Source organism: Amblyomma mixtum, chromosome 5, assembly GCF_055824585.1.
Source record: "Amblyomma mixtum isolate Tamu chromosome 5, ASM5582458v1, whole genome shotgun sequence".
Taxonomy (NCBI): Eukaryota; Metazoa; Arthropoda; class Arachnida; order Ixodida; family Ixodidae; genus Amblyomma; species Amblyomma mixtum.
The window spans coordinates 368,914-396,823 of NC_143016.1; the positions used below are offsets into that span (position 1 = coordinate 368,914).

At 48.8% G+C, this 27,910-nt stretch overlaps 1 protein-coding gene across 4 annotated transcripts; it reads left to right on the plus strand.

Moving 5' to 3' along the window:
* Positions 1 to 329: 329 nt before the first annotated feature.
* LOC149341061 (actin-binding Rho-activating protein-like) lies at positions 330 to 27,730 on the plus strand. 4 transcript variants are annotated; one of them, XM_089542902.1, is made up of 5 exons: positions 330 to 582; positions 2,242 to 2,348; positions 24,365 to 24,581; positions 24,985 to 25,144; positions 27,329 to 27,730. In XM_089542902.1, the coding sequence occupies exons 3-5, from the start codon at positions 24,391 to 24,393 to the stop codon at positions 27,551 to 27,553; spliced, it is 576 nt and encodes a 191-aa protein (XP_089399028.1). In that variant the 5' UTR covers positions 330 to 582; positions 2,242 to 2,348; positions 24,365 to 24,390; the 3' UTR covers positions 27,554 to 27,730. The 4 variants fall into 4 exon arrangements, with proteins under 4 accessions (XP_089399028.1, XP_089399029.1, XP_089399027.1 ...); XM_089542903.1 differs by having other exon boundaries at positions 2,242 to 2,343; XM_089542901.1 differs by lacking the exon at positions 2,242 to 2,348 and having other exon boundaries at positions 331 to 582.
* Positions 27,731 to 27,910: the final 180 nt, after the last annotated feature.

Genomic DNA, 27,910 nt, shown 5'->3' on the forward strand with positions numbered 1-27,910 from the left:
AACCCTTGAAAGAGGCTAGCTCGAAGCTCCGCCCACTCAAGCGTCGTCATCACTTACCGTTGAGTCACTTGCACCATCTTGATAGGTTTGGCGTTATAGCTGCTTTATCTTCCTGCCGAGAGATGCCGCGAGCGGGCTTATAGCCTTTTGATAATTTGAATGTACCGCCACGCTTTGAACTCTGCCGCTGCTGTGCGACCTCCTCACCTTCTTTTCGCCTCGCGCACGCCCTTTCTGCGAGGTCCGGTTTCTCGTTCGCTTTTCTGGACGACGATTGGTTGTCCCCCTCCATTGCCATTGAAAACGCGCGGGACTTGCGTTTTGTTTTTCCTTTTCGTTGGCGCCATTTTTCTCCAAGTGTGGCGCAGCGAACGTTCCGCCCGTAAAGCCCGCCCGCGCGGGGCTTGCTGTGCTGTGCGCTACCGCTATGCCGTGCGCGTTTAACTGCAGCAAGTGGTCTGACCAAGACTACACAGGTTTTATGACAGCACAAAGAAAGTGTGGCGGCTTGAGCAAGCAGCACTGGCTCCACAACACAGGAAGAAAGAGTTTTGTTCGGACCAGCAACAGGTTGTTGGCGAGGTAACGCGCGCGCATTAATTATTGCTCGCGTTTAGCATATCTCGATTTAACATCTCTCGTTCTTCCTACTTGCTCCTCATTCTTTCTGTGTTGTTGTTGGAGCCCGTTGTGCCAACTGTCGGTGCGGGCAGGTCACTTTCCATTTTTCTTTCATTTTATTGCCTAATCTAACGTGTGTGTTGTTGCTGGTGTAAAGTGTACGCGTAAAAAATATCCCTTGTGCGCAGCGGGCCAAGCCTCGTACTGGACTACCTGACTTCGCAAGTTGCCGACTTTGATGAATTCTGCCTTCTACTTTGGTCGCACATATACCTCCTGTCGATCGCACCTTTCATGATTTTACGAAGATTCGTTGCAATGAAGCTCTCTTTTCCAGCTTGCACTTTGATGCGCCCACTGGTAAACGTTGTCCAAGAAACTCGGACTCTGAAAAAGCGCTTCTCTGCGGGGGTGTTTTGACATAGGGGGCAAGTTCTTGCATCGTTGTGATATGAAGAGACATCCTTACAGCAATGCGGTGTGATTACAAAGCCTAAGCAGTGAGTAGTGATTGTGTAAAAAAGTTATCAATCTTGGGGTTTAACGTCTCAACGTATTATATGGGGCTGCGGACTCGTCAAGCCGCCAAGTGGCAGCTTTTTTTCCTTAGCCCTCCATCTGTAGCACCTGATGGAAATAAAGATTTGATTTGATTTGATTTGATTTGCAAGTGAGAGAGACATGGCTTATAGAGACGCCTTTGGGGAGAACTACGGGTTAATTTAGGTCACCTCGTATTTTTTTATGTGCGCTGAGATCGCACAGTTCTTATATTTCGCCTTCATCGAAATATAGCCGCCGCGGTCGGGATCGAACCCGATACTTTGGGATCAGCAGTCGAACGCAAAGTCACTCAGCCACCGCGGCGGCCCCGATTATTTTTACGATGTAATAATGTGCATTACAAAATCACTGCACAGTGATTTTGTGCGGACAATACATTCTAAGCATTTAGTGTATACGCATGCAACCCATTAGCGACTTGTCATTGTATGCAAGATTTTTTGTTCATCCTGGTATGTAATGGCGGCTTCTCCCGTAGGTCTTCACTCTATTTTGTTTCGTAAGCTTCCTTCACATCTATGTCTAAAAGAATATTCAGCAAATCCTGTGTTTTAGTTGTGACCAATGTGTGGTCGCAGGTACTGCTGGGTCGCCTTGAAATTTCGTAGCTATTCTAGTCACTTGCGACAAAATTTCAGTGCTAAAATCACCTTCACATCAGGAAGCCAGACTCACGGACGGACGCTGCACTCACACCTAATCTATTGCAAGAACGCATGCTGCAAAAAAAAACAACAACAAAAAACAACTGCGTAGAATATGCGCGGCCAGCCTAAGCAAAGTAAAACGCAGATGGACTCGTGGCAAAGGCAATAATAGGTCCGATGCGTAAAACATCTTGCGACGGAGAAAGTGTTTGAAGTATCAAACCAGCTCGGCGAAAGGCTTTACTTATGGGGTTTCTTGCGCGGCTACCAACCCGCTCTCATTGTCAAGACTGGCCGCTAGCTCCGACTGCACTTGTGGTCGCGAACAACAGCGCACTGAGGAATAGCCCGCAGGCAAACTGTTTAGGGATCTCAGAAATAGTCGTTGGCCTCCCTCGCTCGCGCGCAGGCAGGCCGACAGGCACGAGACAGGCTGATGTGACCTGGGGGCAGCAGTGGTTCTTCGCGTGGCTCCGTACGCTCGCTCCGGCGTCTCTCTCCAGACTCTGCGGTAGGGTGAGCTATTCTTCGTGAGCTTTGGCCTCCTCAACTGAGCTTCCTGAGGCGGTTCCACGTTGGGCGCCAAAATGTGGGGTCCGTACCGCGGTCAGCGACAAGACCGCTCCGCTAGCTACGTCTACACCCGTGGACGCGAAAAGCTGTGTACAGAATTAAGAGTAGCCAGCAGGCAGAACTATGTATTGGGATCTCCAAAATGTTGGCCTCCCTCGATGACGCAGCGATGGCGATGCATGCAGACGGGCCTGGAGCACGCTGGGAGCCTATCAAGGTGACGCCACGCTATTCATATTGATCGCTTGCTCGCCGGCAGGGCTTCCGAAAGAGGACATTTGGGAGTTCCCAATAAACAGTCTTGCCTCCATGGCTCTTCCTCTGCGTGCTTTTTTTTTTTTCACGGCCACAGGTGTGGTCGAAGATAGCGCAGCGGTTCGTTGCTGTCCGCGGTAGAGACCCCAGATAGTACTTCATTTTCTCTATTTCAGGCGGCCTAAGAAAAAAATACTCATAAACGTTACTTTCAGTGTCATAGATACTGTTATCGCCCTCTCAAAATTTTATACACTGTCGAGGCGCTGAACTGGCCCAAAAACTCCCCTCCACCGACTGTTGCGGCTGGCCAGAGGGTACTTAGCAGAAAAAAATGGCTGAGGCTTAGCTAAGGTTAAGCCTAGTCAGATGCGAAGCATATTGATGGCTAGGCTTGGTAATACATGGCTTTCCTTAGTTGACGTTCATCCCGCTCTTCATCGGTCTCTGTGGCACGCTGAAGCTTTCGCTTCTCGTTCAAATCAGCCCTGCTTCTAGGCGGCATCCCAACACCTGGCCGCCTCGTAAGTGCCCGGAGTTGTTGTTGTTGTTGTGACTGAGAGAAGGATGAAGAGGAAATTGCACGGGCCTGCTACTGGCTCGAGCCAAGCCACCACCGCTGCCACGTGCAGATAGAGGAGAGTTAAAAGATCAGAGGAAAGAGAAAAAGTAAAGAAAAGACGCGCGTCGCAGCAACAACTGCGTCCGCCGGAGCGGACGCTGATCAAAAAGAAGCGGCCGAAGCCGCGCTCGCCCAAGCGAGAACAGATCAGTGCCCGGGGAGCGAGGCAAGCTCAGCTTTATACCGCTGCTGTAGCGCCACGTGGTCAGCTGCAGCGCCTCTGATGTGGAGCCTCCACCGCCGCGGCCGACCGCGCGAGCCGGCAGCCCATCTCTCCTCTGCTGTGACGTCATGTTGTCACGTGGTCAGCCGCCGCGCCTCTGATGTGGAGCCTCCACCGTCGCGGCCGACCGCGCGAGCCGGCAGCCCATCTCTCCTCTGCTGTGACGTCATGTTGTCACGTGGTGTCACGTGGTCACGCTAAAGGTCAATGGTAGCTCCACCGCCGCGCTCGACGGGCTGTAGTGTAGCTCTAGTAATATGCTTCGCATAATACGCGCCGTTTGCAGCGCTAGCAGCCGGCGCACTAGGAGAATCAAGGAGGGAAGCGCCGCGCGGGGAACTGTGTCGCTGCTTTTAAGGAGTTTACGAAGGGGCTTTACGAAGGCTATACGCGCCTGTAATAGCACGGGCTCTCGGAGCCTTGTCGAGCATATATGACGGACAACTCACCCACTTCGCATTGTTGGCTAGGTAAATATTGACGACGGCCGTGATAATTTCCTTTGAAATTTACAGTGTAGCTGTTAAGTGCCCGTTTCCTGGGTTGCGGGGCGTTTTCGTCGTTGTTATCTGCGAGAGGACGAGAAATGTCTATGGGAAAGGGCATGGAGAGAGTGAGAGCACTTCGAATGAGTAGAAAGAGGAGCAGGTCAGAACTCATGAAAAAAGATTCATGGGCGCAATGGGTATGCACTATAAGGTGATGAGGAAAGATCTAAGGAGGAGAACGCGGATAGAGTGAAAGCGTTTCGAATGAAGAGGAGAGTAGTAGTCATAACAGCGAAAAGAGGTTCGTGGGGCGCAACGGGCATGTTTTTTTAAGATGATGAGGAAAGGCCTAAGGGGGAGGGCATTGGAGTCTTCTGTAAAAAATGGTTTATGTGTAGTTAATGTCTCACTTCTCGGTGGACACCTCAACGTGGCCATAAGGGAAGGGAAGGAGAGGAAGAAGGAGGCAAAAAAGGGGAGGACTTCGGATAAATTTCAATCCCCTGGAGTTCTTTAGCGTGCTCTGACGTCGCACAGTACATGGTTGTCTAGAAGGTCAAATTCGGTGGTTTTGAATCAATTTAATCATTGCATTGTATTGTTGAAAACAATACAATAAATATTTTGTTTAGATAATGCATAAATAATTTTTAAAAAGACAAATTCGACAACACCGAAAACGAAACCTTTGATCACGGCCAGGGCCGGTACTACGCGTGACATCATGGGGAAATCCTGGATGCATGGACAGATGAGTGGACAGAGTCACGGGACAATAATCCCTTTCGAGCACGTGGACCCTTTATGACGATATCATTTGCGTAATGCATTGCCCACGCTCACGGAAGGAATTATTGCCGTATGATTCCGACCACTCCAAGTGATTGCTGAAACGTGCCCTGAAGCATCCTTAAAAAAAATCATGCTGTCATAAAGCACAGAAGAGAAGGCCAGGTTCGGAAACTGTAAAAAGCTCGCTATCCGCCTTTCATTATAAGCGCAGTCGCAGAATCCTTACTGAAAAACGAAAAAAAAAAGAGGACTAGAAAGAGCACACACTGTGAATTACAAAAAAAAAAAAGTTAGGCCAGTTGTGATTCCTCATGCCTATAAGGGAGAGCATAATTTGAATCATGTGGCAGCGAAGTACGAGGTACCTGTGCACCCTCCCCTCCCCGCCCCCTTCCCTAGACTATCTTCTTTGTGGTGCAAAACCGATCCCACCAAGTCAAAGAAAGTAAAATGCCAAAAAAAAAGCATGTACACCCGCGTGCACATGCAGACCATAAGCGCGCGTTAAAAAACAGCACGGGTTCTCATTCCACATCATCGAATAAGGTGAGATGAAGGAGAGAAGAAAATGTGTGAAGTGAAACTACAAGAGGCAAAGATCCTAAACTGGAGCAAAGACACGACAGCTGGTGAGCTGGTCGAGGCATTCTGCGTAAAAGGAAACGGGATTGATTGCATTGTTGTCATTTATAAAAAAAAACGAAAGTGCATTTGTAGAAAATATGTGGCGATACAAGTATATGGCTTTCCTCTCTGATTTGTTTTGCGTTCTTCTCGCGTACATGGACGGTCCCTCTTTCCCGCCCTCGCCCTCTTTTTGCTATATGTTCACTCGCATCCGCTGTGAATAAACACTTTCAAAGTTGCGCAGTTTCGTTTCTCTTCCTTGCGTGCTGCCTTTTTTTTTTTTTTTGCGCTTCATAGTTTTACGAAACCATGCACCAACCAGCCGCCCAGCGTGTACTACTAAGCTAATACGAGCTAACTGGGCTGGTTAACTAATGCTGAATAGGCAGTTGAATAGTTAAGGGATTTGTGACGCGTGCTCGTAGGGCGTGGCTAGCACTGTTTCTGGTCACGTGGTTTCAATTTCGCTCGTGTGTGCCCAGAAAATCGCTTGCGCCGCAGCGGCGATGAGAATGGCATTTTCGAAAATCTAGAAACTGATATGGACATACTTGAACTTTTTTTAAAGAGCCAAATCAACGTTTACAGAAACAGAGAAAAACGTGGAAGTTTCTTATCCGCAGCAACGCATTGGAAGTTGTTACGTGATAACTACAAAATGAAGTTAAATTTTGATAGTTTTTCAAATGAAAGATCTATAGGCGAACTTACAGTTACAGGTTGCAATTACACCTTCGTTTGAATTCGGTGTCTGGATTTGACTCATTTGAAAAAAAAAAAAAAACACCTACAGTGGGCTACATGCATCTCAATCAAAAAGTAAGTTTAAAAGTTTACTATTATACACTAGTTAGCCATGCTGCTAGTTAGCACGCCTTAGCTGTATTCTGATGCACTACACCGCTGGCAATGCTATGCCTAAAAAAAAAAGCGCTCTTCGAACTGAGAAAAAGCCTATTAAAAAAAAAATTCCTGAGTGTTGGGTGAAACACCCTGTAAACGTGCGCCCTCTTTCTATTGCGCTTAGGCAACATGAAACAAAATTTTGACAGCAGATGTACATCCAGCAACGTGGGAGTAATTTGGCCTGTTGGTGCCATCGATCATTGTAAAATTACTTTAGAATACTGGCTGTTTCACCCCAAGATGCTCTGCAATTCTTAAAAATTGGCTTTCGAGCTAGAAGGGCGATTTTTTTTAGTCCTGGCATTACCAACGGTGTAGCGCATCAGAATACAGCAAAGAAATGCTAACTAGCAGGCTGGTTGACTAACATTGAATAGTAAACTATTACTGTTAATCTCCCATTTATTGAGATGCATGTAGCTCACCGTAAGTAATATTCATATCAGTTTTTAACCAAATGTTTTAGGGGAATCCCCTAAGGTGGAGTAGATTTGTAATAAGGACATCCACCCGAGCGCAGCCATACAGCTACATAGGAAAGCTTAACAGCTCCCACAGAAACTTCGTTATTAAAGAAAAATTCGTCCAGCTCCTGGATTCGATCCTGTGACCACTTCACCGGAGCAGTCGGTCTACCAACTGAGCTAACCAGGACGGCCGGCAAGTGGGAATCGATCAATAGCTGGAAGTGGGAACACTTGGTCAAACGTTTACGGAAACCCCCCAAGGTGAGTCTATTTGTAATAAGGGAGTAATTAGTCATTGCCATCCACCCAAGCGCGGCCATGCGGCTACAAAGGAAAGCTGGGTGGATGGCAATGAGTAATTACTCCCTTATTACATATCAGTTTTTAGAATTTCGGAACCGCAGTTACCCTCGGCGCTGTGGCCCAACAAATTTTGTTGTCATCGCGCCAAATTGCAAGCGCTTTCGAGAGCTTGCAGGCAAAGCAACCCCTCCAGTCCACGTAACTAGTCAAAATAGGCAAAACATTTTTGGGCACAGCGCTGACGGTTACTGCGTTTTCGAAATTCTAAAAACTGAGGAGGATATCACGATGGGCATAAGGACACTAACAATAATACTTAAAAAGTTATCTATTTTATACCAGTTAACCAGCTTACTAGTTAGCACGTCAGCTGTATTCTGATGCGTTACACCGCTGACAATTGCATACACGGGCCTGGGAAGAATTAGTACCGGACTTGGCTCATCGCGAAGCAAAAGATACGGCGAGGCCTGGCGCCGCCGGCAGCAGCGGCGGAAGCATAGACGACGGCGGCAGCGGTAGTGTGGCCGAGTCTGCCCTCGGGTCACCGGACGGGGTGATGCTACGCAAAGTCGAGTTGAAGACGGCGTGTCCTCGACAGAGGTCTCGTGTTTCGGACGTCCGGTGGAGGAGTTCGAGGACGTTCGTTCACCTGCTGGGAGACTGCTGGAAACTTCTCCGAAGGCAACGCACAGAAGACTTGCCGCAGTGATCAACGTAACACAGCGGTGTTTGATGACTCAGCCTCTACCCCTTCCCATCGACCGAGCTGCAAGAGAGCGTGAACTCAGCACCGCCTCCTGCCGTGGGTGGTGCCACCAGTGTCCACATCGGCCCACCTGATTGGACTTCATTCTCCGAACTGTATTCCCCAGGCAGGAATCTGGGGAATACGAACCCTATTTAACGGGATGTTGTTTTGTGATCGAAGCACTCTCATCTCGACTGTAAATATGTAAAATAAACCTTCTGTACAGTTTCCTCCATATCGGAGTTCGAAACCGTCCTTCGGAGCCGGGACCTGCGGGGCTGAACGAGTCAGTCATCTTCAGGACCCCCCCCCCCCCCGTCTTCAACACTGGTTCCAACGGTGGGATTGAAGCTCCATCTTCAACAATGCCAAGAAGAAGTGCTCTCCTAGCTCAAACAGACAATTTTTAAAATTTTCAGAACACGTTAGGCTAAACACTCGGTATATTCGGTATTGCCTATAGAGTGTTGTACGAAATAAATAAGGTACCAGTTGCAGATCGCTGTGAAAATAGCTAGACTGTATTTAAGAGGGCACTAACCAATAAATCAGTTAAAACCTAGCTCCATCAGAAATATATGACGCTGGGGGGGGGGGGGGGGGGGATTTATTTGTGCGTGGACAGGCAAAGCAGGTTAAAAAAAATGGGACATGCCTGCTCTATTTACATTAAAAATGCCAACCGACTGGCCAACGATGCGGTGCGAGAATTACTTCTTTCCCGAGAATCTGCATCCTTCAAACTTCTGTTCATGACCGTAAATGGGCAGCCAGCACTGTAGATAACAAAACACGACGCTGTTTTATGCGACTATCAAGGTAGCGGTGTTGTAATGAACGACGGTTGTGAGACCGGGGCCCTTATATTCGACGGTAAGTGATGATCGAGATCGTTCTAACTCACGCAAACTTCATTTTTCTCATGTCAGTGTACGTTAAAGAACCCCAGGTGGTCGACATTTCCGGAGCCCTTCACTACGGCGTCCCTCACGCCTGAGTCGTTTTGGGACGTTAAACCCCAATAAACCATAAACCAAATCATTTGTAACGGAACGCGACGTGAGTTTTTCTCTTTCACTTCGTCTGCGTTGCTTCACCCGTTTGCACGAACCGAATTCATGCATAACGCGCTGTTACCTGTACTCCGAGGCGCAACGCAAACGTGTCATATTTTTTGCGCGTACTTTAACACGGAAACGGCAGTGCTTTAAATACGTGCGGCCAACGCAAATCAGCTCAGGGATGGGCGAAGCTTGTAGGCGAAACGCGCCGCTCTTTGAGTCCTCCGCTCTATAGACGCGCCAACCTGCTGAGGCAGACAGCTCATGACGCGTAGAAGCGCCGCTCGCGGGAAGCCCGGGAGATAGGAGAGGAGGAAGAGACACCGGGCTCGGAGGGTCGTGGTGGGGGTCGGCTGCCACATTTGCGGCCAACGCGTTGGCCACGGAACACCGCATCCCACGGGCGCTTGTATACCGTTCGCTGGGCGAGAGACAGACAGCGGCTGACGGGCTCGCTCGGAGAGCTCCCTCGACAACGTAAGACGCTGCGTACAGAGTGGCGCGACTTTTCTGTTGCTCGACCGCCGCGGCAGCGTGTGTGCGGTGCCTGACCCCCTCTAACTGCGTGCAATAAATGCTTCGGCCTTTGACGTGTGTGTGCGTGTGCGTGCATAAACGCTTCAAAAATAACACAGTAGCAACGCATCGGTGACGCGCCGTCAGGGTGAGGCTTGGCGGGGCCCAAAATAGGACTGCTCCAGACGCCGTCTGACGTTGCCCCGCAGCAATTGCGTGGCGGCGGCGGCTTTTCTGTGCGACATATTGACTACCCGCGACTGCGGGCTGTTTCTTCTGTCCGTTCGACCTAACCACTTTATTTTCACGGACTCTAGTCAGGTTTAACGAGCGAGCGGCGGTCGCTTGTGCGTCACATGAGAATGAAATGGATCTGCCCGCATCGCCCCGCCAACTTCGCGGTTTCGCTGCCCGCATGAACGACCGGGAGAGTTGAAAAGTACACGTTGTGCTCTTTCGCCCCGTGTACAACTGCTTCGAATTTATTGTCCCTTTTCTCCGAGAACCTAGCAATTCTGTTGTTTTCTCCGCTCGAAATAGCAGCCGTCTGGTTTTGTAGGCACATACGACACGAATAGCTTCTGCACACGGATTCTTTGCAATTCGTCGAGTCCTGTATCATTGTTCGCTTTTTGCGAATGCTTGGCCAGCGATTTCATTTTCAGGTAGTGAATGCGTTTTATCGGTTTTGAACTCATTTTAATGCCGTGAATTGCGCCGAAACTATTTTACGTAAATCGACGTTTATTGAATAACATCGTCTGCATGTTACCGCATGTTCGTTCGTAATTCATAACAGACATGTATACCTTCGAAGAAGGTATACATACATGTATACCTTCGAAGAAGGTATATATGTCGCGGTATGTGTCGGTATTCAGTCGCGGTGTTTCGTTCGAAACACCGCGACTGAAACGAACGAGCAGGGCAAGGAAAGACATGTACAGGCGTTGAACTAAACTGGCTTTTTAATTGGGCAAAACACAGTCAAATATCTAACCGCCAGTTGTTAGTTCAGTGCTTGTACGTGTCTTTCCTTTCCCTAGTCCTTCGTTCTATTTGCATTGATTCGTTCTTTCAAGATGAAATACGAACTCGCCCACTACGCTATGTTGCTACAAAGCCTGCGTCTTCGACGAAGGACAGGTATTGCATGCTTTATTAACAACGTCGCTTTTTTTGATACACCGTATTAGTTGTGCATTGCTATGAAGTGTGCATTGATAATTTCCATGCAGTTATAAAAAATTGCAACAAGCGGTCAGGGACAACATGACGCCTGAACACGCGCTTGACATGATGCCGGCCGTTTCTGCACTTTGGAAGTCTGCATCTTGAAGTAGTTCGCAGTGAAGAGAAAATTCTGACGAAATGAAAATAAGCTCGTTTGTCTGCATCTTTACACGTATACTAGCGTAAATTTTACACAGCATGTAACTCTGTCTGAGTACGCATTTAGCTCAGCATCAACGAAAACTACACTTTACGCCACCGGAAACGACAGTCTATGACAAATAACCCGTGAAAAATGGCCAATGTCCGCAAGACGCTAGCGGTGACGAGCGGTGACTGTTTGGCACGAGTTTACAGGGCGCTCTTGGAATTTTCATGAAAAAGGAAAAATAAAAGCTCAATTGGAGAGGCCGTTTAATTGGAGCCTCCACTTTGTCGTGTTATCTTATGTTCTTGCAGTTATAAAAAAATGTGTAAGCTTTCTATTGTTGCATTGAACAGACTTTTAGTTTGCGTTTGCAAATTGCAAAAAGAGACTAACGCTCACTCGGAGCCTTCGACGACAACATATCGACTTGGTAAACTGATCTGTTAAGCAGGTTTTTTTGGCTCGAATAAAAAAGGAGGGCTAGGCTGTTTACAACTAGACTAAAGAGCAATATGGCAGCGGATACCGGCTTGGCAGTGCGGCACTTCGAATTTTTTGTTATTGGTTAATAGATTTTTATAATAGACGCACTTTCGTGGTGAGGTTTCGCGTGGTTAACGTCCCCCCACGAGTTCGAGCCGTGGACATCTGTAGGCAGAGAAACTGTGTTTAGCAGCGTCAGTAAATTGTATCGGCCTTCGTACAGTCTATTCTGTATGTCTTATATGGACTACGTATCTGTGGATCTCTCAGTCTGAAGCTGACATTGACTTATAGTTGCAGAGCGTTTGTGGTTATAGCTGCTGACCTATAGATGCAGAGCTTATGTGGTGTGTATCGCAGGCTCTTCTAGCCAGACTAAACTGGCTATGGAAAGGCAGTCGCATTACAAGGGAAACGTTATAGGACGTACAATTGAAATTGGAACAACACTGTGGAATTAGGACTGACACGATAGTGGAGACTACAGTCATGACGCAGGACGAAGGCACTGGCTCGCTTCTTTCTCTCTCTCTCTCTTTCTGGTGATTCACCCGAAAACAGTTCTGAACTAGTCTGGGAAATGCCCCCTGCAGCTGCCGCGTTTCCTAGTTAGTTACGTAACCTCTTTAAGCACGAGAGCAAAAACCGGCGGGAAAGCGCGAAAACTAGCGACAAACGAGAAAATGCTGCGGTGGCGTCTGCGTGAATATGAAGGGCCCGTCAAGTGGATGCTGGATTCTTTCCAGAAGCTCCGTTTTGAAACTGAAGGGACAGGGTTAGCCATATATTGCACGCCTTGAAATAGCGAACGGTATTACTAAGGCAAGCGGTATGCCCCCCCCCCCCCCCCCCTTTTTCTTTTTCCCCATGGATGGCGTTGCAGTGATTTCGATTCTAAATTAGGCGAGGCATAGATAGATACCATTGCATCCCATTTGAATCGGAATGGTGCCGAGCTCCACCTTGCCTAGCAAATTGAAGTGACTGTCTTAATTTTTTTTCTGCTCTTCATCATTTTTTTACCCTGATTCCTGTCTTTTTTTTTTTTTCATACGAAGCTATCTTTCAAAGTTATATTAGTTTATTTCTGTGACGTTTCGTGCAATTCCCCCATTCTGCTTTTACTCCACTAGTACCTTTGTCTTCCTTTGTTCGTCTCTACCGCTGACGTGTTAATTATGCTTTCACTATCACTAAAACGCAAAGCTACTGGAAGGCTTACCATGACCTCTTTGAGATGTGGACATGTATAGCTTGACAGTCTGCCAGAACTTATAATGTTTTCTACACTGCCCCCGCATGCTACACGAATATCGTCTCCCTGTTCATACACGCTTCGATATTGCCTGCTTATAAGGCAACCTGATCTAGCCTCAAAAAGAAGGGCACTGCCTCTTTTACGCCGTTTGTTTTCCCGGATGTCGCTCATTCCAGCTGTATTCACGCAATCGTTCTTTTGTTTCCATTTTTTTTTTTTGTGTGTGTGTCTCCAGTCACCAGTCTCGATTTCGCGACCTTTCTTTCTGATGTTCGCAATCACTTCCTTTTCCCTGTTGCTGCTTGTGTAGCCTGTCGTAAACTATGTAATGTAGTCTTTTTCCTTCATCGAGTGTTTGCGCATTTACTGTACAGCTACTCAAACACTTTGAATGCCCACCTTTTCTCGTCAATTTTTTAGTCTCTCCTCAAATGATTTTCACGAAAACGACGCTACGAAACAGTCCAAGAAGGATCGGTACTCTTGGAACAGGATTGTTTGCTCCCCTGCTTGAGAGATTCGCTGGAACGCTCAGACACAGTTGCCAGAGTTCTGCTGTAAAATATATATCTTAAGCTCGCTGGTATACGGATGCTTGTACGCTAACGAGATAGCCGCTAAGCGTCCCTGCATGGATTTTCTTGTGCTAGAAACGGGGGGCATAAAAGCAGGATATTGGCACGCTGCAGTGGAACGCTTGAGGGACCAGGACAGCACAGTTCTTATCAGGCACCAGGCCTGTATTTCTAAAAAAAAAAAAAAAAAGACTTCCCTGGACTAGAGGGGCCTGTGTAAACACGCGGCGCTGTCTGTGTGTTATGAGACGTCGCTGAGTACACATGACTAAAGCCACATTTCAAAGGTGACGAGTTTTGCACTTGATTGTTCTCTGTAATTGCGGGCCTTATTGCGGCATGCGTGTATGGTGATATGTTGCTTTGTTATCTACGAATCATGGGGGAGGAGGCGATGTAATGATTTCATTCGAATTCTGTTTCACTCTGATTCTTTTTGCATTTAAATTGAACCATATCCTCGCTGTAGCTGGAATCAGACATGCGAGCGAATACCAAGGAGAGAATAGAACCGGACGAAAAGAATTGAATCATAGCGGCGTTACATTGGGCTTCTTCGATTATCCGCCTCTGGCAGCCCGCGGGTTGCTTGCGGGCTGCCCGAGCGCGCTCGATTTTCTCGGGTTGCTCCGCCCACTTCCGGTGGCTGCCCGGAACGCGTTCGTTTTTCTCTGGCTGGGCGGTTTCGGGCTGCCAGCCGGCGGCCAGACTCGCCAGGACGATTTTGTGCTGGCAGCTCTCGGGCAGCTAGCAGACGACAGACAGGTGTATGGTCGCGGGAAGCTCGCGCGGCCATTTTTATAAGGACTAGAAGGACCGCGGTTCTTCATGCGATGTTTTGCGCGATGCAGGCGCTTGTTTCGACTAGGCCACGGTGCATATCGACTGTGTCGCCTGCAATGATACCTTTTGCGGTAGTTCTCGCTGTTTATTGATACGTTTTGCGTGCGTATGCGCGATCACATTTCGATCGTCTCACCACCTCGAAAGCACAATTGCTCGCTTCATATTACGATCGCATACTTCTGATTCACAAAATATTTCGGCTGTTAATTTCGTGCGCCCGGCGGATATTGCGATGATGTTCGAGGCCTTTCACGAGAGCAGCCGGATTCCAGTTCCGAGTACGCGTTCAGACGCGCGCATATGTGCTGACCGTGTTTTACGAAGTGTTGGTTGAGCGCGGTACGGGAGCGTATGGACTTCATTGCGTTTGGCGCAGTGCAAAAGTGGATATGCTTTGAAAAACGCTTGACTGAAACATGTCCTTTATTAAAAGCCCCCCAAGCAACCACAGATATCCGTCGGACGTACGAGCTAGATCCGAACGTCCTTTGCCGAGATCGGACGTTCATCGGACGTACGAACACAATCCGATTTCGGATGTCCGTATTCGTACATACGCCGGACGTACGGACAGTGTCCACTTTTGTACATCCGCATGAGAGACGAGGTGTACGTCCGAAGGATGTAAGGCCGAGTATTTTCCCAGGCCATGAGTATGGACGTTTTTTATTTCACAGAAAATTCGCGTCTTTCGTGTATGTATACTGTTTTATTTGCATCAGTTGGAGGGCTTGACGCGAAGATGTTTGTAAATTGGTGCGATTCCACTCCTTCCTGCAGTGCAAGAGCCGCCAACGAGCTTTTATCGAAGAGAAGCAGGTGTTGCAGAATTTTGCAAGAACTCAATAACTAGTTTTATATTAATAAAACTTCTCCAAATTAGTGGAGTTGTGCGACATGTCCAACTCGTAAGTATCATCAAAACTCCCATGCATTCTGCTATCACCATCATCATAGATGTCAGTTCGCGGTCAGTCCAATCCAATCCATCAGTACGGCTCCGTAGCGCTGTTTTGATTTGTCGCGTAGTGTTGTCGCGCAGAGCTTTATAGCTCTGTTATTATAATGTGTGGCTTTGCTCGGTCTGTGGACGAAAGTAGTATGTAACTAAGCAATTCGAAAGATACGGGAAGCTCCTGAAGCTCTTCTGGAACACCGGAATCCCGTACTGCGTCGACCTTGGTTTAAAGAAGGCTTAGTGCACATGTGATTGCCTACGAAGGTATGTATCCAGTACACTTCTTGGAACTTGCTTCTAGGACAATGCAGCATGCATGCTCATATAAAATTCGTTCACAGGACAGTGGGAGCAGTAAGCGCGAGGAGATGGCTTCCACAAGTGTGTGCTGTTCTCACACTTTCGGGAGCCCTCGACTCGCGCGGCTAATTCCCACTCCTCTTCAAAGTTGCGGGACGGAGTATTTTCGCATCTTGTTAATATTTAAGGCATCGCTAGGTTCTCTGTGCCTATATAAAGAGTGACAACGCGCGAAAGGCAGACCATAGGAAGCACGTGTAGTTCGCAGTGGTTCGCAACGGAAGCTTTGCGGCTTTCTGTGCACAGTCGCGTACAGTGCTGCGCAGGTTAGTGCGCTAAGGCCCATAAGAATAAATAAAGAACATATACATTGTCAAATATGGTGTGGAAAGTGAGAGCAGTTATTGCCTTATACTTATTGAGAGAGAGAGAGAGGGAAAGGCAGGGATGCCTTTCCCTAAGTGCATTGTCTGTTATACTTGCAGCATTAAACACTTCTATTAATTGGTTCCAATGTTTTTACTTGGGCTGCTGCATTGTGCCATTTGTTTTACATGACTGATGTTTGCCGCGTTCTTTTTATTTCAGAAATACTGTGGGTGGGAAGATTACGGATGTGTGTCCCAAGCTTGCCACATTTGAAGAGTCACATTTACGAAATTTTCCGAATATAATCCATTGCTCTGCTGATGTATCATCAACCACAATAAAATATGCCTGCTATGCATCAAACTGTTTTTTGTTTTATTGCATCGCGCGGAGTGAAAAAAGCACGCATGCACCATATATGCGAATATTCGAGAAAGATCCGCCAATGGACGTACTCAACTGGACGTCCGTCGGCCGGCGAACCGTATACCTTTGGCCACCTTTCGGACGGCCGACGGACGGCTACCGGCTGTTTGCGGATGTTCAGCGGACGTACAGAACATCCGAAACAGACCTCTGTCGGCCGTCCGAAGGATATCGGTAGTTGCTTGGGCCTCACGAGCACATTGCTCGAGACATCTCTGCGGGCATATATATATGTGGCCACACAGAACTGTCGCGCCGTGCTGATTCTGTCGTCACGGCCAAGTGTTGTACAGCTTCATGGTCGGGCCTTCTGCTATATGCTCAAAATATCTGAGAAGTACCGCAGGCATGCACCTCCTCGCGTTTGGCTCATTTAAAAAAAAATAGATAAAAATGAGCTCTAGCGCTGATCGTCATGCAAACACACGCGGAACGTGAGGCGCCGACACGCAGGGCTTTATTGTAGCGCCTTTCATTTCAGTGCCAGTTCTCTGCTATAAAGCTGTATTATTACAGAAACGATACGCAGCTAAATTTATGCAGCGCACCCGCTTGTTCTAGGTGGGCGTTCAACAAGCTGATATGCGCAAATTTGGCCGAGATTATGCGTTCCTTGCCCGCAGCAAAAGCCGGCGGCCGACAGACTACAGTTGAACGAACGTATCCCGATTCTTTTCTGCTTACAGCTTACAGGAAGCAGGTTACGAGCGTAGAAATCGCAACGACCACAGCAGAGTCCACCAGGGTCGATCGTCGGCGGTCATACCTGTCATATATACTTACTGCGTAGTAAGCAAACACGCAATAATCCGAGAGTACGGCTTGTCGTACGTTTTATAAACAACGCACGGGCAGTTTTTCCGTCCTATGTGGTGTCGACTGAAACACGTTAGATTGCGATTGCTCATCGCATGCTTTTGAGGATTTCTTGAAGCTTACACAGCGCACCAAAGGCACGCTCGCGTTGTCGTTGCCGATTTGCGAGCTTGATCAGCTGCATGTTCTGCAGTCTGCGGCACGCAGCCCTCAATAACTGCTAGTCGTTGTTTTCGATACCAAGTAGCCTATTTCTACCGTACGCGTGCGTAGCAATGAGACGCAGAACGCGAAGCTAGAGAGAGCATCTGCCCTCCGTGATCCGCGACTTGCTTGCCGCCGTGATTGCCGACCGGTTGGTTCCGGTGGCCGCCAGCCCACGTGACCATGATGCGTTTTCCTGTCAGAGACGAACTTGCGGGTCGCCAGCGGGCTGCCCGAGCGCTGTTAATCGAAGAAGCCCACTCATTGCATGCCCTCCATCCACTGCTTATGGATAAAATGGCAAATTGCACCGAGAAGGCAATGCGCGGAAAATCTAGCCGTCATTGTTTTCATTTACCGCCTCTACATGATTGTAGATATGTATATATATTCGAAGTAGCAGATGGTTAGTAAAATTTGTGAGCATGTAAAAACACAAAAGGGGCAGCGGTGTCAGTTAAAACTCAAGCAACAGTGACTGGCAAACTTTTGTAGCTTGTTTTCTGTGCAAGCAGCATGACAAATTGTCAATCAGCGGCTCTTGCTTACCTGTACTTCCGGTTTCGTCATTTACGCGTCATGGATTTTGAGTTTTTTTCAAAGCGGTCGTCAACTGCTTACTGCACCGCTTTCAAGCCGCCTGTTTTCAAACTTGAGAGATTTTTTCCTTGTATCTCGTAATTTCAATTGCACCCTCGAGAAAGGAAACTGTTTGGCTCATAAGACTGCCTCCATCGACAAACATTCGCGAGATTGTAGTTTGTAGCGAAAATTTAAAACAAGTGCGATTGTGCCTATGCTGACCCCAGCAGGAGCTGTCTTCCGTAACGCCGCCATATTGGATTAGTTGAGTTGGCCCCGCTATGTCGTGAAAATCGCCAATACCTGGCGGCAGGGCCGAGCACGCTCCGCCCGTTTGAGAGAGGCAAGCGGTTGTCCCTCATCTTCCTTTCACTGCGCAGGAGGTTACGAAGGATGTCCAGTCTGTGCAATCAGCAACAGGTTCTGCCATCTGGCATGAACGGAAGGAGAAATTTTAAACCTCTTTTACAGGAACGCGTCCCGCTTTCAATATCTGCCATCACCTAGCAACGCTGCTTCCGCACTCGTAACACTTGCTCTCTGTTCTGACATCTCGTCTTTCCCAATTCCTCCTTCCTTCCTTTCTCCGCGGGTTCAGAGCCGTCAGATCAAGGGTACTATGGGGACGAGCGGGGCCGCGATACGAAGATGAACGAAGAAGGTTGAAATTAGGGTACAGCGCTTCCAGCCATGGAAGGGAAAATTGTAGTGAAAGAGGACAGAGGGGGAACGAGAATGACGTGGGTCAGAGAACAAACTGGATTTCTTGGGATCTGCCCAAGCAGAAATGGAGATCTTATTCATGATGAAGTTAGCGCCAAAAACGAGGACCAGAGTAGAAGAGAAGACACAACACGAGCGCTTTTGTTGTGTCTTCTCTCCTACTATGGTCCTCGTTTTTGGCGCTAACTTCATCATGAATAAGATTCAACTCGCCCAACTTTCAACCTTACTACTAGAAATGGAGAGTAGACAACGGGGTTTGGCGCGGCATATAAATTCGGGCAACCCATGATTACCCATGATCTCCTGGGGGAAAGTTGATTCCGCTGGAAGGGAAATTTAACCAAGGTCGGCAGACACTCAGGTAGCGAGAAATGATTAATTCTGCAGGGATACGCGGGCCGCGGCTGGCACAGGACAGGGATGACCCGACATCTGTGGGAAAAGTCGACCTCTGTCGTGCTGTGTGTCTACCTGTGTCTACGCTTTGCACCAAGTCCTCTTGTCGAAACGTTGGCTCAAGCAACCTGAGGTTTTCCCCTCCCTTGTTCATTTTGTGATTACCTTAGCTGATGATAACCACGATGATGATGATAGTGGTGGTGGTGTTGCTGACGGGGTGGATGGGAGAGAAGTAAGGAAATGCGAATTTTGACCACTCGTCTGCGTGCAAGAACTTCGCCGCCTGGGAGTCACCACAAAGGATTTCACTACAATTCACCGAAATATATAGACGATTGAGCACTTTCTTTTGCTCATAGTCGCAAACGCTACCAACGTGAATGGACTGACCGCGAGGGCTATACGTGCAGGTATATCAGAATGACGGATGAAATGTGGATAGTACTGTGGGCTTTTTCTTTCACAGCGAAGTCAAGAAGATACGATGACTGACAGCTCTTCCGGAAATAGCGACGAGAAGCAGTTTATGCTTGGTTGCATGAAAAGGTCTTCTGGCAAATCCACCGTCAAATAGCTTTGATTTCCTCGGATGTAGCAGGCAGTGGTGGGAAGAAGTAGGCCAAATGTATGCGCCAGGCGATAATAGTACAAATATTAGGCACGTGACAGCGATCAGCGCTCCATTCGGTGGAGAAAAGTATTAATTATCTATCAGAATTGATGGGAGTTGTCGAGCGTATATATGGACGACTTCTTTTTGCTGCTTCAAAACTACATCTAAGCTCGAGAAAAATGAGAAAAGTAAAAATGGAAATAAGTATCGTCAATTCATAGTTCATAGTTCAAAACTTTTGTTTTTATTTGTGCTTCAGACGACCCGCGCTGAGCATCATTTGAAGATTGTGCTGTGAAAGCTACATGCAGCGTCCAAGATGGACCACGTGTCCACGCACAAGTAGTCTAAAACATATGTCTCTCGGTTTATAATGAGTACACGCCAGCCCCTGGTGTTTCGCTCGTCCACTGTTGAACGTCTGACACTGCCACAGTAGCTTTACTCGGATGTGATGACACCTTCCTCATTGTATGCGTGCTCGCGCTTTTCTTTTCATTCTGAAATATGCACTCTTTTCTGTTTGCTAGCGTGACTACGGTAATGAAGCACATCGCACAGAGGTTCTACGAAAATTGAGGTTACTGTCGTCAGTTCTTCCTTCCTAATATCGCGTTTTGGGTCAAACGTACCTTGCTCGGTGCTCATATAGTCGTTACTATATTTCCAACGCTATACTTTAGTGAACGAATTGTTTCGAATGATTTTATTAATGATACATGCACTGCAAATTATTGTAACCACTTCATATAGATACCTGGGTGTCCATATTTCTGCTCACCTTAACTGGGCGCACTATATTGAGTACATTACTAACATAGCTAACCGCATGTTGGGCTACGTGCGCCGTAACTTTTCCAAAGTCCCACCTTCCTTGAAATTATTACTTTACAGAACACTAATACGTTCTAAACTGGAATAAGCTGCCACCATATGGGATCCCCATCATGAAAAACTAATTACTTTGCTTGAGCATGAAAGCTAATCTTTTTTTTTTACCTCTTTTAGCATCCCGCCGGCAGATAGTTCGTCTGAGCCTTTTTCATCAACTATCATCATCCCATGCTACGCGACGCCATCATTTCGTCCCCCAGTACGTGTCAAACCGCACTGATCATCGTCACAAAGTTGGCATTGTAACATATAACACTCTTCCTGCAGATATCGTCGACATTAGTGATAATCAGCATTTTCGTACTACACTAGCTAACGTTGTATAACAGGAGGATGAAAATACTTTGTTTTGTAATATGCATTGCATCTGTTTATGTATTCTTGCCTTGTAACCACTTATGCCTTTGGTCCTGAGGGCTCAGTAAATGAAATAAGATGAAATAAACCTGTTCTGTCAGCTCCGAATTGAGGGTGACCGAACCCCGATACCACCAGCAGTCAACACCATTCACACCAGCATCGCAGGAGTACAGTGCAGGACGCCAGGGCAGCGGCACAACTGCACTCGTCTTGTGCATTCTCACTTTGTAGGTGAAAGTGGGTGCCGGCGCAATGGAGGCAAGAAATTTGGGCGGCCCTTACACTAAGCCTTCTTTGTTCGACCCGTAGAACACGAATTGCTATAGCGTTTATGTGGAAGAGATTTTTCCTCGCTGTACCCCGTGAGGGCCCTGCATACACGCGATCATTTTTGCGCGTTACACTTCATTCTCGCTATAGCTCGTGAGAGGCCTGCGTTACGGGGACAGTTCTCTTTTAGAGCGCAGCTCTTTGGCGTCCGTTCCTGGGTTTGTCGTCGTCGGCCTCGTAACCAGCTCCGCCCCCCTTTCATCCCCCCAGCGCTAGCAGCGACCGACTGATACCGCTGGATGCCGCTGACGCCGCTAGAGAGTCAAGATAACGTGACTGCATAGAACACCGTCGCCGCCATGCAGAAAGAGGAGGAAAGGTCCCCCCCCCCCCCCCCCCCCCCCTGTTCTTGTGTGGCGGATAGGGTGCTCTTCAGTTGCCGACGCGCCGGTTATTTCACGTAGGCCCCGGCACGTCGACGAATACGTGACCACCTTCCCACGGCTAGACCTGGTTCTTAGCGCTGCGGAAGCGAGGGTATCATATTGTTTGTGTCGGCATCGGCGGCGTTGTCCCTGAAACCAACTCCGCAGCTGGGGTTGACTCACTATTGGCGTCAGCGGCATCAGTCAGTCGCTGCTATCTCTTCCCTCCTCCCTTTATCGTGTTGTCCGCTTGCTGCGCGCGCTTCTGCCCCCATCGTTTGCCGCTGGGTGTACACGCCGCCCCCCTCCCCCCCCTTCCTGCGAAAAAAAAAAAAAATTCTGTGATAGCGCATACATGTGTTGCTCGATTTCTTTGCCTCAATCTATCGAAAAGGTGAAACAGCTTATTTGCTGCGCTCAAATTTCGCATTAGGAAGTAACTTAATCGTCGGTAATTTTTTATCCTACTACCTCTCAGGTCTTGAAGACGTTCACGACTCAGTGCTTGCTTTTAAACAATATACTTCTGAGACACTACTCATAACTAGCACCGGATTATAATTACTGCTCTAAACGCGAAATTCTGTTAACTGGCGCTAAATGTGAAGTATACGTCCCTTCTTCTTGCTTCTTTCTCTTATTTTTTTGTGGAGGTTGACTCGAAGAAAGCAGGAAGGTCCCAAACGGGGCTCTCGGGAAAGCTGATACGCTCAGCGGGAGTGCGAAGGCATCCTACGCTGACGATAGCTTCATATTTATGGTTTCCTCCTTTTTCTGAAAGCGTCTCTTTTGGGCGAAGTGCTCTAAAAATAGGCGCCGAAGGACAGTTCTTCGCAGGCAAAGTAGGGCGAACTCTATGGTTTCCACACTGCCGTCGCCAATGCCGGCGTTCAGAATTGGCGCACAGGAAGGGCGACTCCTGTGAGACGAGAACGGCGAATTATGCCGGTGTGAAAAGTCAAGAACACGGAAGCGCTGCGTTTTACGATGGTGTCGCGCTTGAGAATGGAATAAAAGAACAGGCTTACAGGTTCCGCCTTTAAATAAGTGCCACCCGATGTGTGCGCGACTGCCTAAGCATTGAAGGAAAATTAACATGCTACCGAGACACTACTTAAATATATGACGCGTAATCGGCTCAAGTAGTGGAATTTATGTTGACCACCTTTTCTCAAATTTCACTACATACACGTGGGACACGCTTTTTTTTATTATTATTATTATTATTATTATTATTATTATTATTATTATTATTATTATTATTATTATTATTATTATTATTATTATTATTATTATTATTATTATTATTATTATTATTATTATTATTATTATTATTATTATTATTATTATTATTATTATTATTATTATTGGGCGTACTGTGCTTGAGTTTTCTACTCTGTCCACTTCGGCGCCAGTTTGCCTTCTCATAGTATAGGGTATCCAGCCGTTAAGTATGCCTATGGTTTGCCTCTTCGCCTTTGTTTCTTTCTTATCTGCTGTTCACGTGCGATGAAAGAAGCCAAACTGAAGCTGTCTTCGACAAGGTTCGTTCGCGACAAACTGAAGCTGCTTTCGACAAGTTTCATTCGCGACGCGACGCAATCGTAATTGTGACGACGTTTCGCGACGCCCGAATGACGCTGGATGTCGTCACAAAAAGAAAAGAAGAAAAGGGAAAGGCTCAGAGCGTCGATTCTCGCAACTCTCGACCCTGGAACGCTGCCGTGGCTTCCTTTACCTTGCTTCTCCACGAAGGAAGGCAGACCTCTCGATGAGAACCCGCGGCACCACACATCACGATAGAGAGCTGCAACTGTGACCTGCCCCTGAGGGACGACTTACGCCTTATCTGGTGAGCAAAACAGAAATCGGAACAACCAAAGGTTCGGCTACGGAGGAGATTCAAACGAAAGTTCATAAACTCGGTAGCATCTTAGTTGTGCTTCTGTATTCGAGGCTGTTTTCTGGGAGTAGAGCTGAGATGACAATAATGTGGACGAACCCGTCCGCTTCAGCCGGACTATCCCAGGCGATGAAGCTGCTGGCGCGACATCGACGCAGGACAGCAAGCAACTTAACGTAGCCATTTTCTATTCGGTTCTGCTCGAGAGCACCGCTCTGCGGTCACGGGCTGGTGCAGCGGGTGACTGGAGCGCCGCGCACGGCCTACGCGTGCAATAAGATGAAGGGGGGGGGGGGGGGGGGGGGGGGGGGGCTGTTAAGCGTGGAGACGTTACAATGGGCGGAGGGTTGTCAGGCGCCCCGGCTTCGTGTTCGCCAACCCCAAGCATGTCGACGACCGCAGCCCATTCGACAGCAGCAAGAAGGCCTTCCACGTGCTTTCTAATCCAGCCCGGTTTCCGGGCACATGGTTTTGTCTTAATGTTGCAGATCGTAACTATGCGTACTTACAGTGACTGCTAGTGTCAGAATTTAGGTGAGCGCACGGGGGAGTGTTAACTGCGTTTCCTTCTTGTGTTTGCAGTAGCGATAAAGCAGTGTGTTTTGCGGCTGCGGCCTGTGCTTATTCCTGGTCGCGGCCTGAAAGATAAGGTCGAGTGTAAACGATAAGACTACGTAGTTCCTTCAACATTTAACAACTCTTGGTTCAGCGATGTAGTTGCGCCGTTCTGCTTGGGGCGCCCGTCTGAGACCTTTTCTCTGCTTTATTCTGGGCTTTAAAAGTTTCTTTTTTTTTGCTAACAAGTCTGCTTTGCACGCTTCTGTAACACTAAGTGACTCATCATGCTGACACACCGGGCGCGAAGGCCATGCGTAAAAATTTGATTAATCTGTGTGCAAGTCCGTGCGCCACTCTTGTGAAGCGTAACGTTTGAAATATTTGCTTCTATTGATCACATTAGCGGCCGCCGAAGTTAAAGAAACCTTTGCAGCTGCGGTGTCTACAAGTTGATTCTAATTCACTTTCCTTTCCCCTGGGAAAACTTGATTATATTTTCTTGCTCTGGAAAAGACGTCGGGTAAGGCGCGACCACTTACTCTGTACTTGTGGTCCCGACGATAGCGCGGAGGTATCAGGCTGGTTCCGTGTCCTCTTCACAGAGCGCGGCGCGAGAGGCGGCGGCAACATGGCGGACCAGGAGGAAGAAGGGTCAGCCCCCAAGAAGGAGGTGCGCGTGTTCGGGCGTCCCGAGCTGGCCTCCAAGGTGGCCATGTTCCAGAAGAAGGCCGAGGAGCACGACCGCCGCCAGAAAGACAACCCTTTCTCGGCTCGCTGGGACGGCTCCGCCTCGGCCGCGATATCCAAGGATGACCCCAGGTGAGACCGCGCCTGGATGCAGTCGCTTTGCGACCAGAGCAGAAAGAATGATCCTTAAACACTTCGTAAGATTGCAACGTCATTAATCGTAACGGATTGTAGATAGTACGGCAACGTATCGCCTGTTCGTGTCCTCATGTCAGGATATTTGTCTTCTTTTGACCATCGTGATTTCGTCGTCAGTTCATGGAAGTGGCAAGTGCGGCTGATAAGAAGCGCTATCTCTGGAGGCGCATGGAAACAACTGCCAATTCACTGTGCAAAAAGTCATGCGCAGTAGCAACATCCTCTCCATTTGACATTGAACAACGCATTAGAAAGACGCATCTTCCTGCTCCCTTTCCCTCCCCCTTTACGAGCCCGCACATACTAGTATGATCCGCGCGTGGATTCTGGCACGCAGGTACGGCCATCCCGAGGAAGGTTCCAAGACCGACAAGCGGGGAAAGCAGGCCGGCAATCTCATCAGCAGCGAGGTGCGCGTGCTCTGCGAGAACCTGCACGAGTTCGGCGCCGAATTGCCGGACGGCACGCGCGCCATCACCTTCGGGGAGCTCTTCCAGGTGCGACCCTCTTTCGCGTCTACCCTTCCTCTGCCTCACACGCGAGCGACAGCACATCGGTGGTACCGGATGCGCGCTTCTCTGCTAGAGGTACACTTAGCGCAGGCGTGCGCCGCGGTTATGTTTAGTGCAGAAATAGTCACTCCTCGTCATCCACGCACTGGAACATAGAAACCTTCAGGAATTACAACTTTTTGTGTACAGGTCCAAGCAGTATGAAAGTAGGGAACACTTAACTCGTGCATAACGACCTGAAAATGCATTAAAGGCGTTCCGCACCGAACAGAAAGTTACATAGAGAGAAAAAAAATTCAGGGGGAGCACTAGTGACCTTACGTGCAGCAAGGCGAAAGCCTTTGTGCCATCCTGCTCACCTCTCTGGAGCGCTTCCGATTCTTCATTGTGTGCATTTGTTTGGTGTTATGCTCGTTATAGCCTATTTCGGGTTGCGACATACTACACCTTCATTACATCCGGTGTGTTCTTTATATCAGATTCCGAGTTGCGACATGGTAAAACTTCGTTGCCAATGTATACAGCGCAAGAAGACAAATCTTTTGAAACCACTTCGAATGTCCTATGTAATTAATTCGGCCGTAATGAACGTTTGAAGTTTCAAGAAGTCACTGTTTGGGGAACCATAGGTCGTCGGCGCGAATCTCAATTGTGCACTTTTCATTCAAACTTGCGGAGTAATCATTGGCTGTGTACTATAGTAAAGTTTCCCCCTTTCTTACTGTTCTGACTTGTAGGGGGGGAAATCCGACTGTGCGGCCTGCCCGTGCCCCCCCCCCCTCCCCCCCCCCCCCCACCGAATACGGACCGGTGCGGTTTCGGCTGCTAGGTTTTGTTTCGGTGCAACGCCAGCGGTGGGGATGGGACGGCCGGGTCCCATCCTCTGGGGATGCAAAACCCCATCGGAGTGGCAGCGACTCCCAGGCGACTGTGAGGGCCAGTCGCGCGCGTGAGTCCGATGCCTGAGCGGAGGCAGGCCTGGGTTCATACTCAGGTTGGACTCGCGAAATCCGGCCCGGAAGGCACTTCAAAAGAGCGAAAGGTTTCAAATACATGCTACCTTCCTCCGCACGCGGGGGCGTGCAAGTCTGGCTACCGACGCGTCGGTTTCTGGTTACGGAGAAACCAGGTCCGCGCGGGGGTTCATAGTGGCCAGGCTCTGAGGACACGGCGCCTCGGGGAAGCGGCCTCACGGCCGGTCGCTGGCTTAACCGCTTTGCGGGACGCCGGGGGATGGGGGCCTAGTACAGCCTCGGAAGAGTCTGGCAAAAACCGTCGATGTTGTGGAGTACCGGTGGAGTAGGCCCGGGCCATCTCACCCTAAGCCACGTTCTTGGTTAGTGGCCCGGTCGCCCAGCCTTGAACACTCTCTCCTCAGTAGGAGAAGAGCAAGCTAGGGGAGGAAATAAGTGCATGGTTGGTTGGAGGGAAGCACAGATGGGTCCCCACGGAGGGTTCAGTTCTGAGGCCGCGAGGCCGTTGACGTTCTGGGCCTCTACTGGCCGGACCTATCACACATACTTCCGGTGTCCGAAAAACCGCGAAAAGCACTCGACAGCTAGTAGCCGGCAGGTGGGAAGAGCCCCCTAGTGGCGTGGAGGAGCCCCAGGTAGCTACTGACCCCGTGTTAGGGTCACTGACCCCGTGTTTCCTGTCTCCGACGGTCGGAGCCCGTTGCGTATGGTGGGTGGTCGGGCATCCCGTGAGTGGGGCCGCACTATTGGGCAATCTCGATGCTCTCCCTGCCCTGGCCAGGCAGGCCAGTAATGGAGTCGAGACAATCGAAGGATCTGAACAAAAACCTTGCTGTCCCCATTCCCAACCTTTGTCCCAACCCGTTGCCTACAACCACTTTTCCCATCCACTTGCCCTTCCCTTCCGCTACTGCCCAGGGGAGATCAGGGGAGTCTCCCCGGGCCCGCTCCCCCTGTTTTGGGTCGCTACAGTAGCTTATTCCCTTTTATTTTATTTTTTCCACCCACAGGTGGCGAAAGTACAAGTTGCCTACGGGCCTATTCTTTTATTTTCCAATTGGGTTAAGCCTGTTGTACGTACGTGGTGCAGGCAGGGGCTTATTATTTTTATTTCCTTTTGGTCGCCCCAACCTATCGAATGTTCTGACTTGTACTCGCTCAAACGTCGCCCGTCCTATTTATTACCTGTGCACAGCTGTACACGAGCATCTCCAACAAGGTGGTGGGTATCCTCCTGCGTGCGCGCAAGCACGGCCTGGTGGACTTCGAGGGCGAGATGCTGTACCAGCGGCGTGACGACGGCGTCGTCATCCGGCTGCTGCGCCCCATCGCCGAGATCCACCGCGAGATGGGCTACGACCCGGCGCTGGCCCAGCTGCCCAAAAGCACGCCCGTGCTGCTCAGTGGCAAAAAGGAGTAGCCGCTGCCGCCGCTTCCCGCCTGTGCCGCTGTGGTCAGAACAGAGCGGGGCCGACTGCTTTCTATGGCGCGCTATGCTCGGAGAAGACTGGCCGAGGCTGTCGCCGAATTTTTTCGAGCAGTAAAATAAAGAAAGAAGCGCGCTCTGCGAGCTCTTCGCCGAGTTTTTGCATTGCCACTCTGTCTTCTCAGTTGCAGTAGATTTGAACATAAAAAAAGAATGCTTTCCTCGGTCGCGGTACAGTCTTCGATGCACTTGGCGTGATTGTCCTACAAGCGCATTTTAGCTTCCCTGCTCATGCTTCTTAGGTAATTTGCTTTTGGGTAGAATCATCTGCTTCGCAAAGCAGTAAAGGAG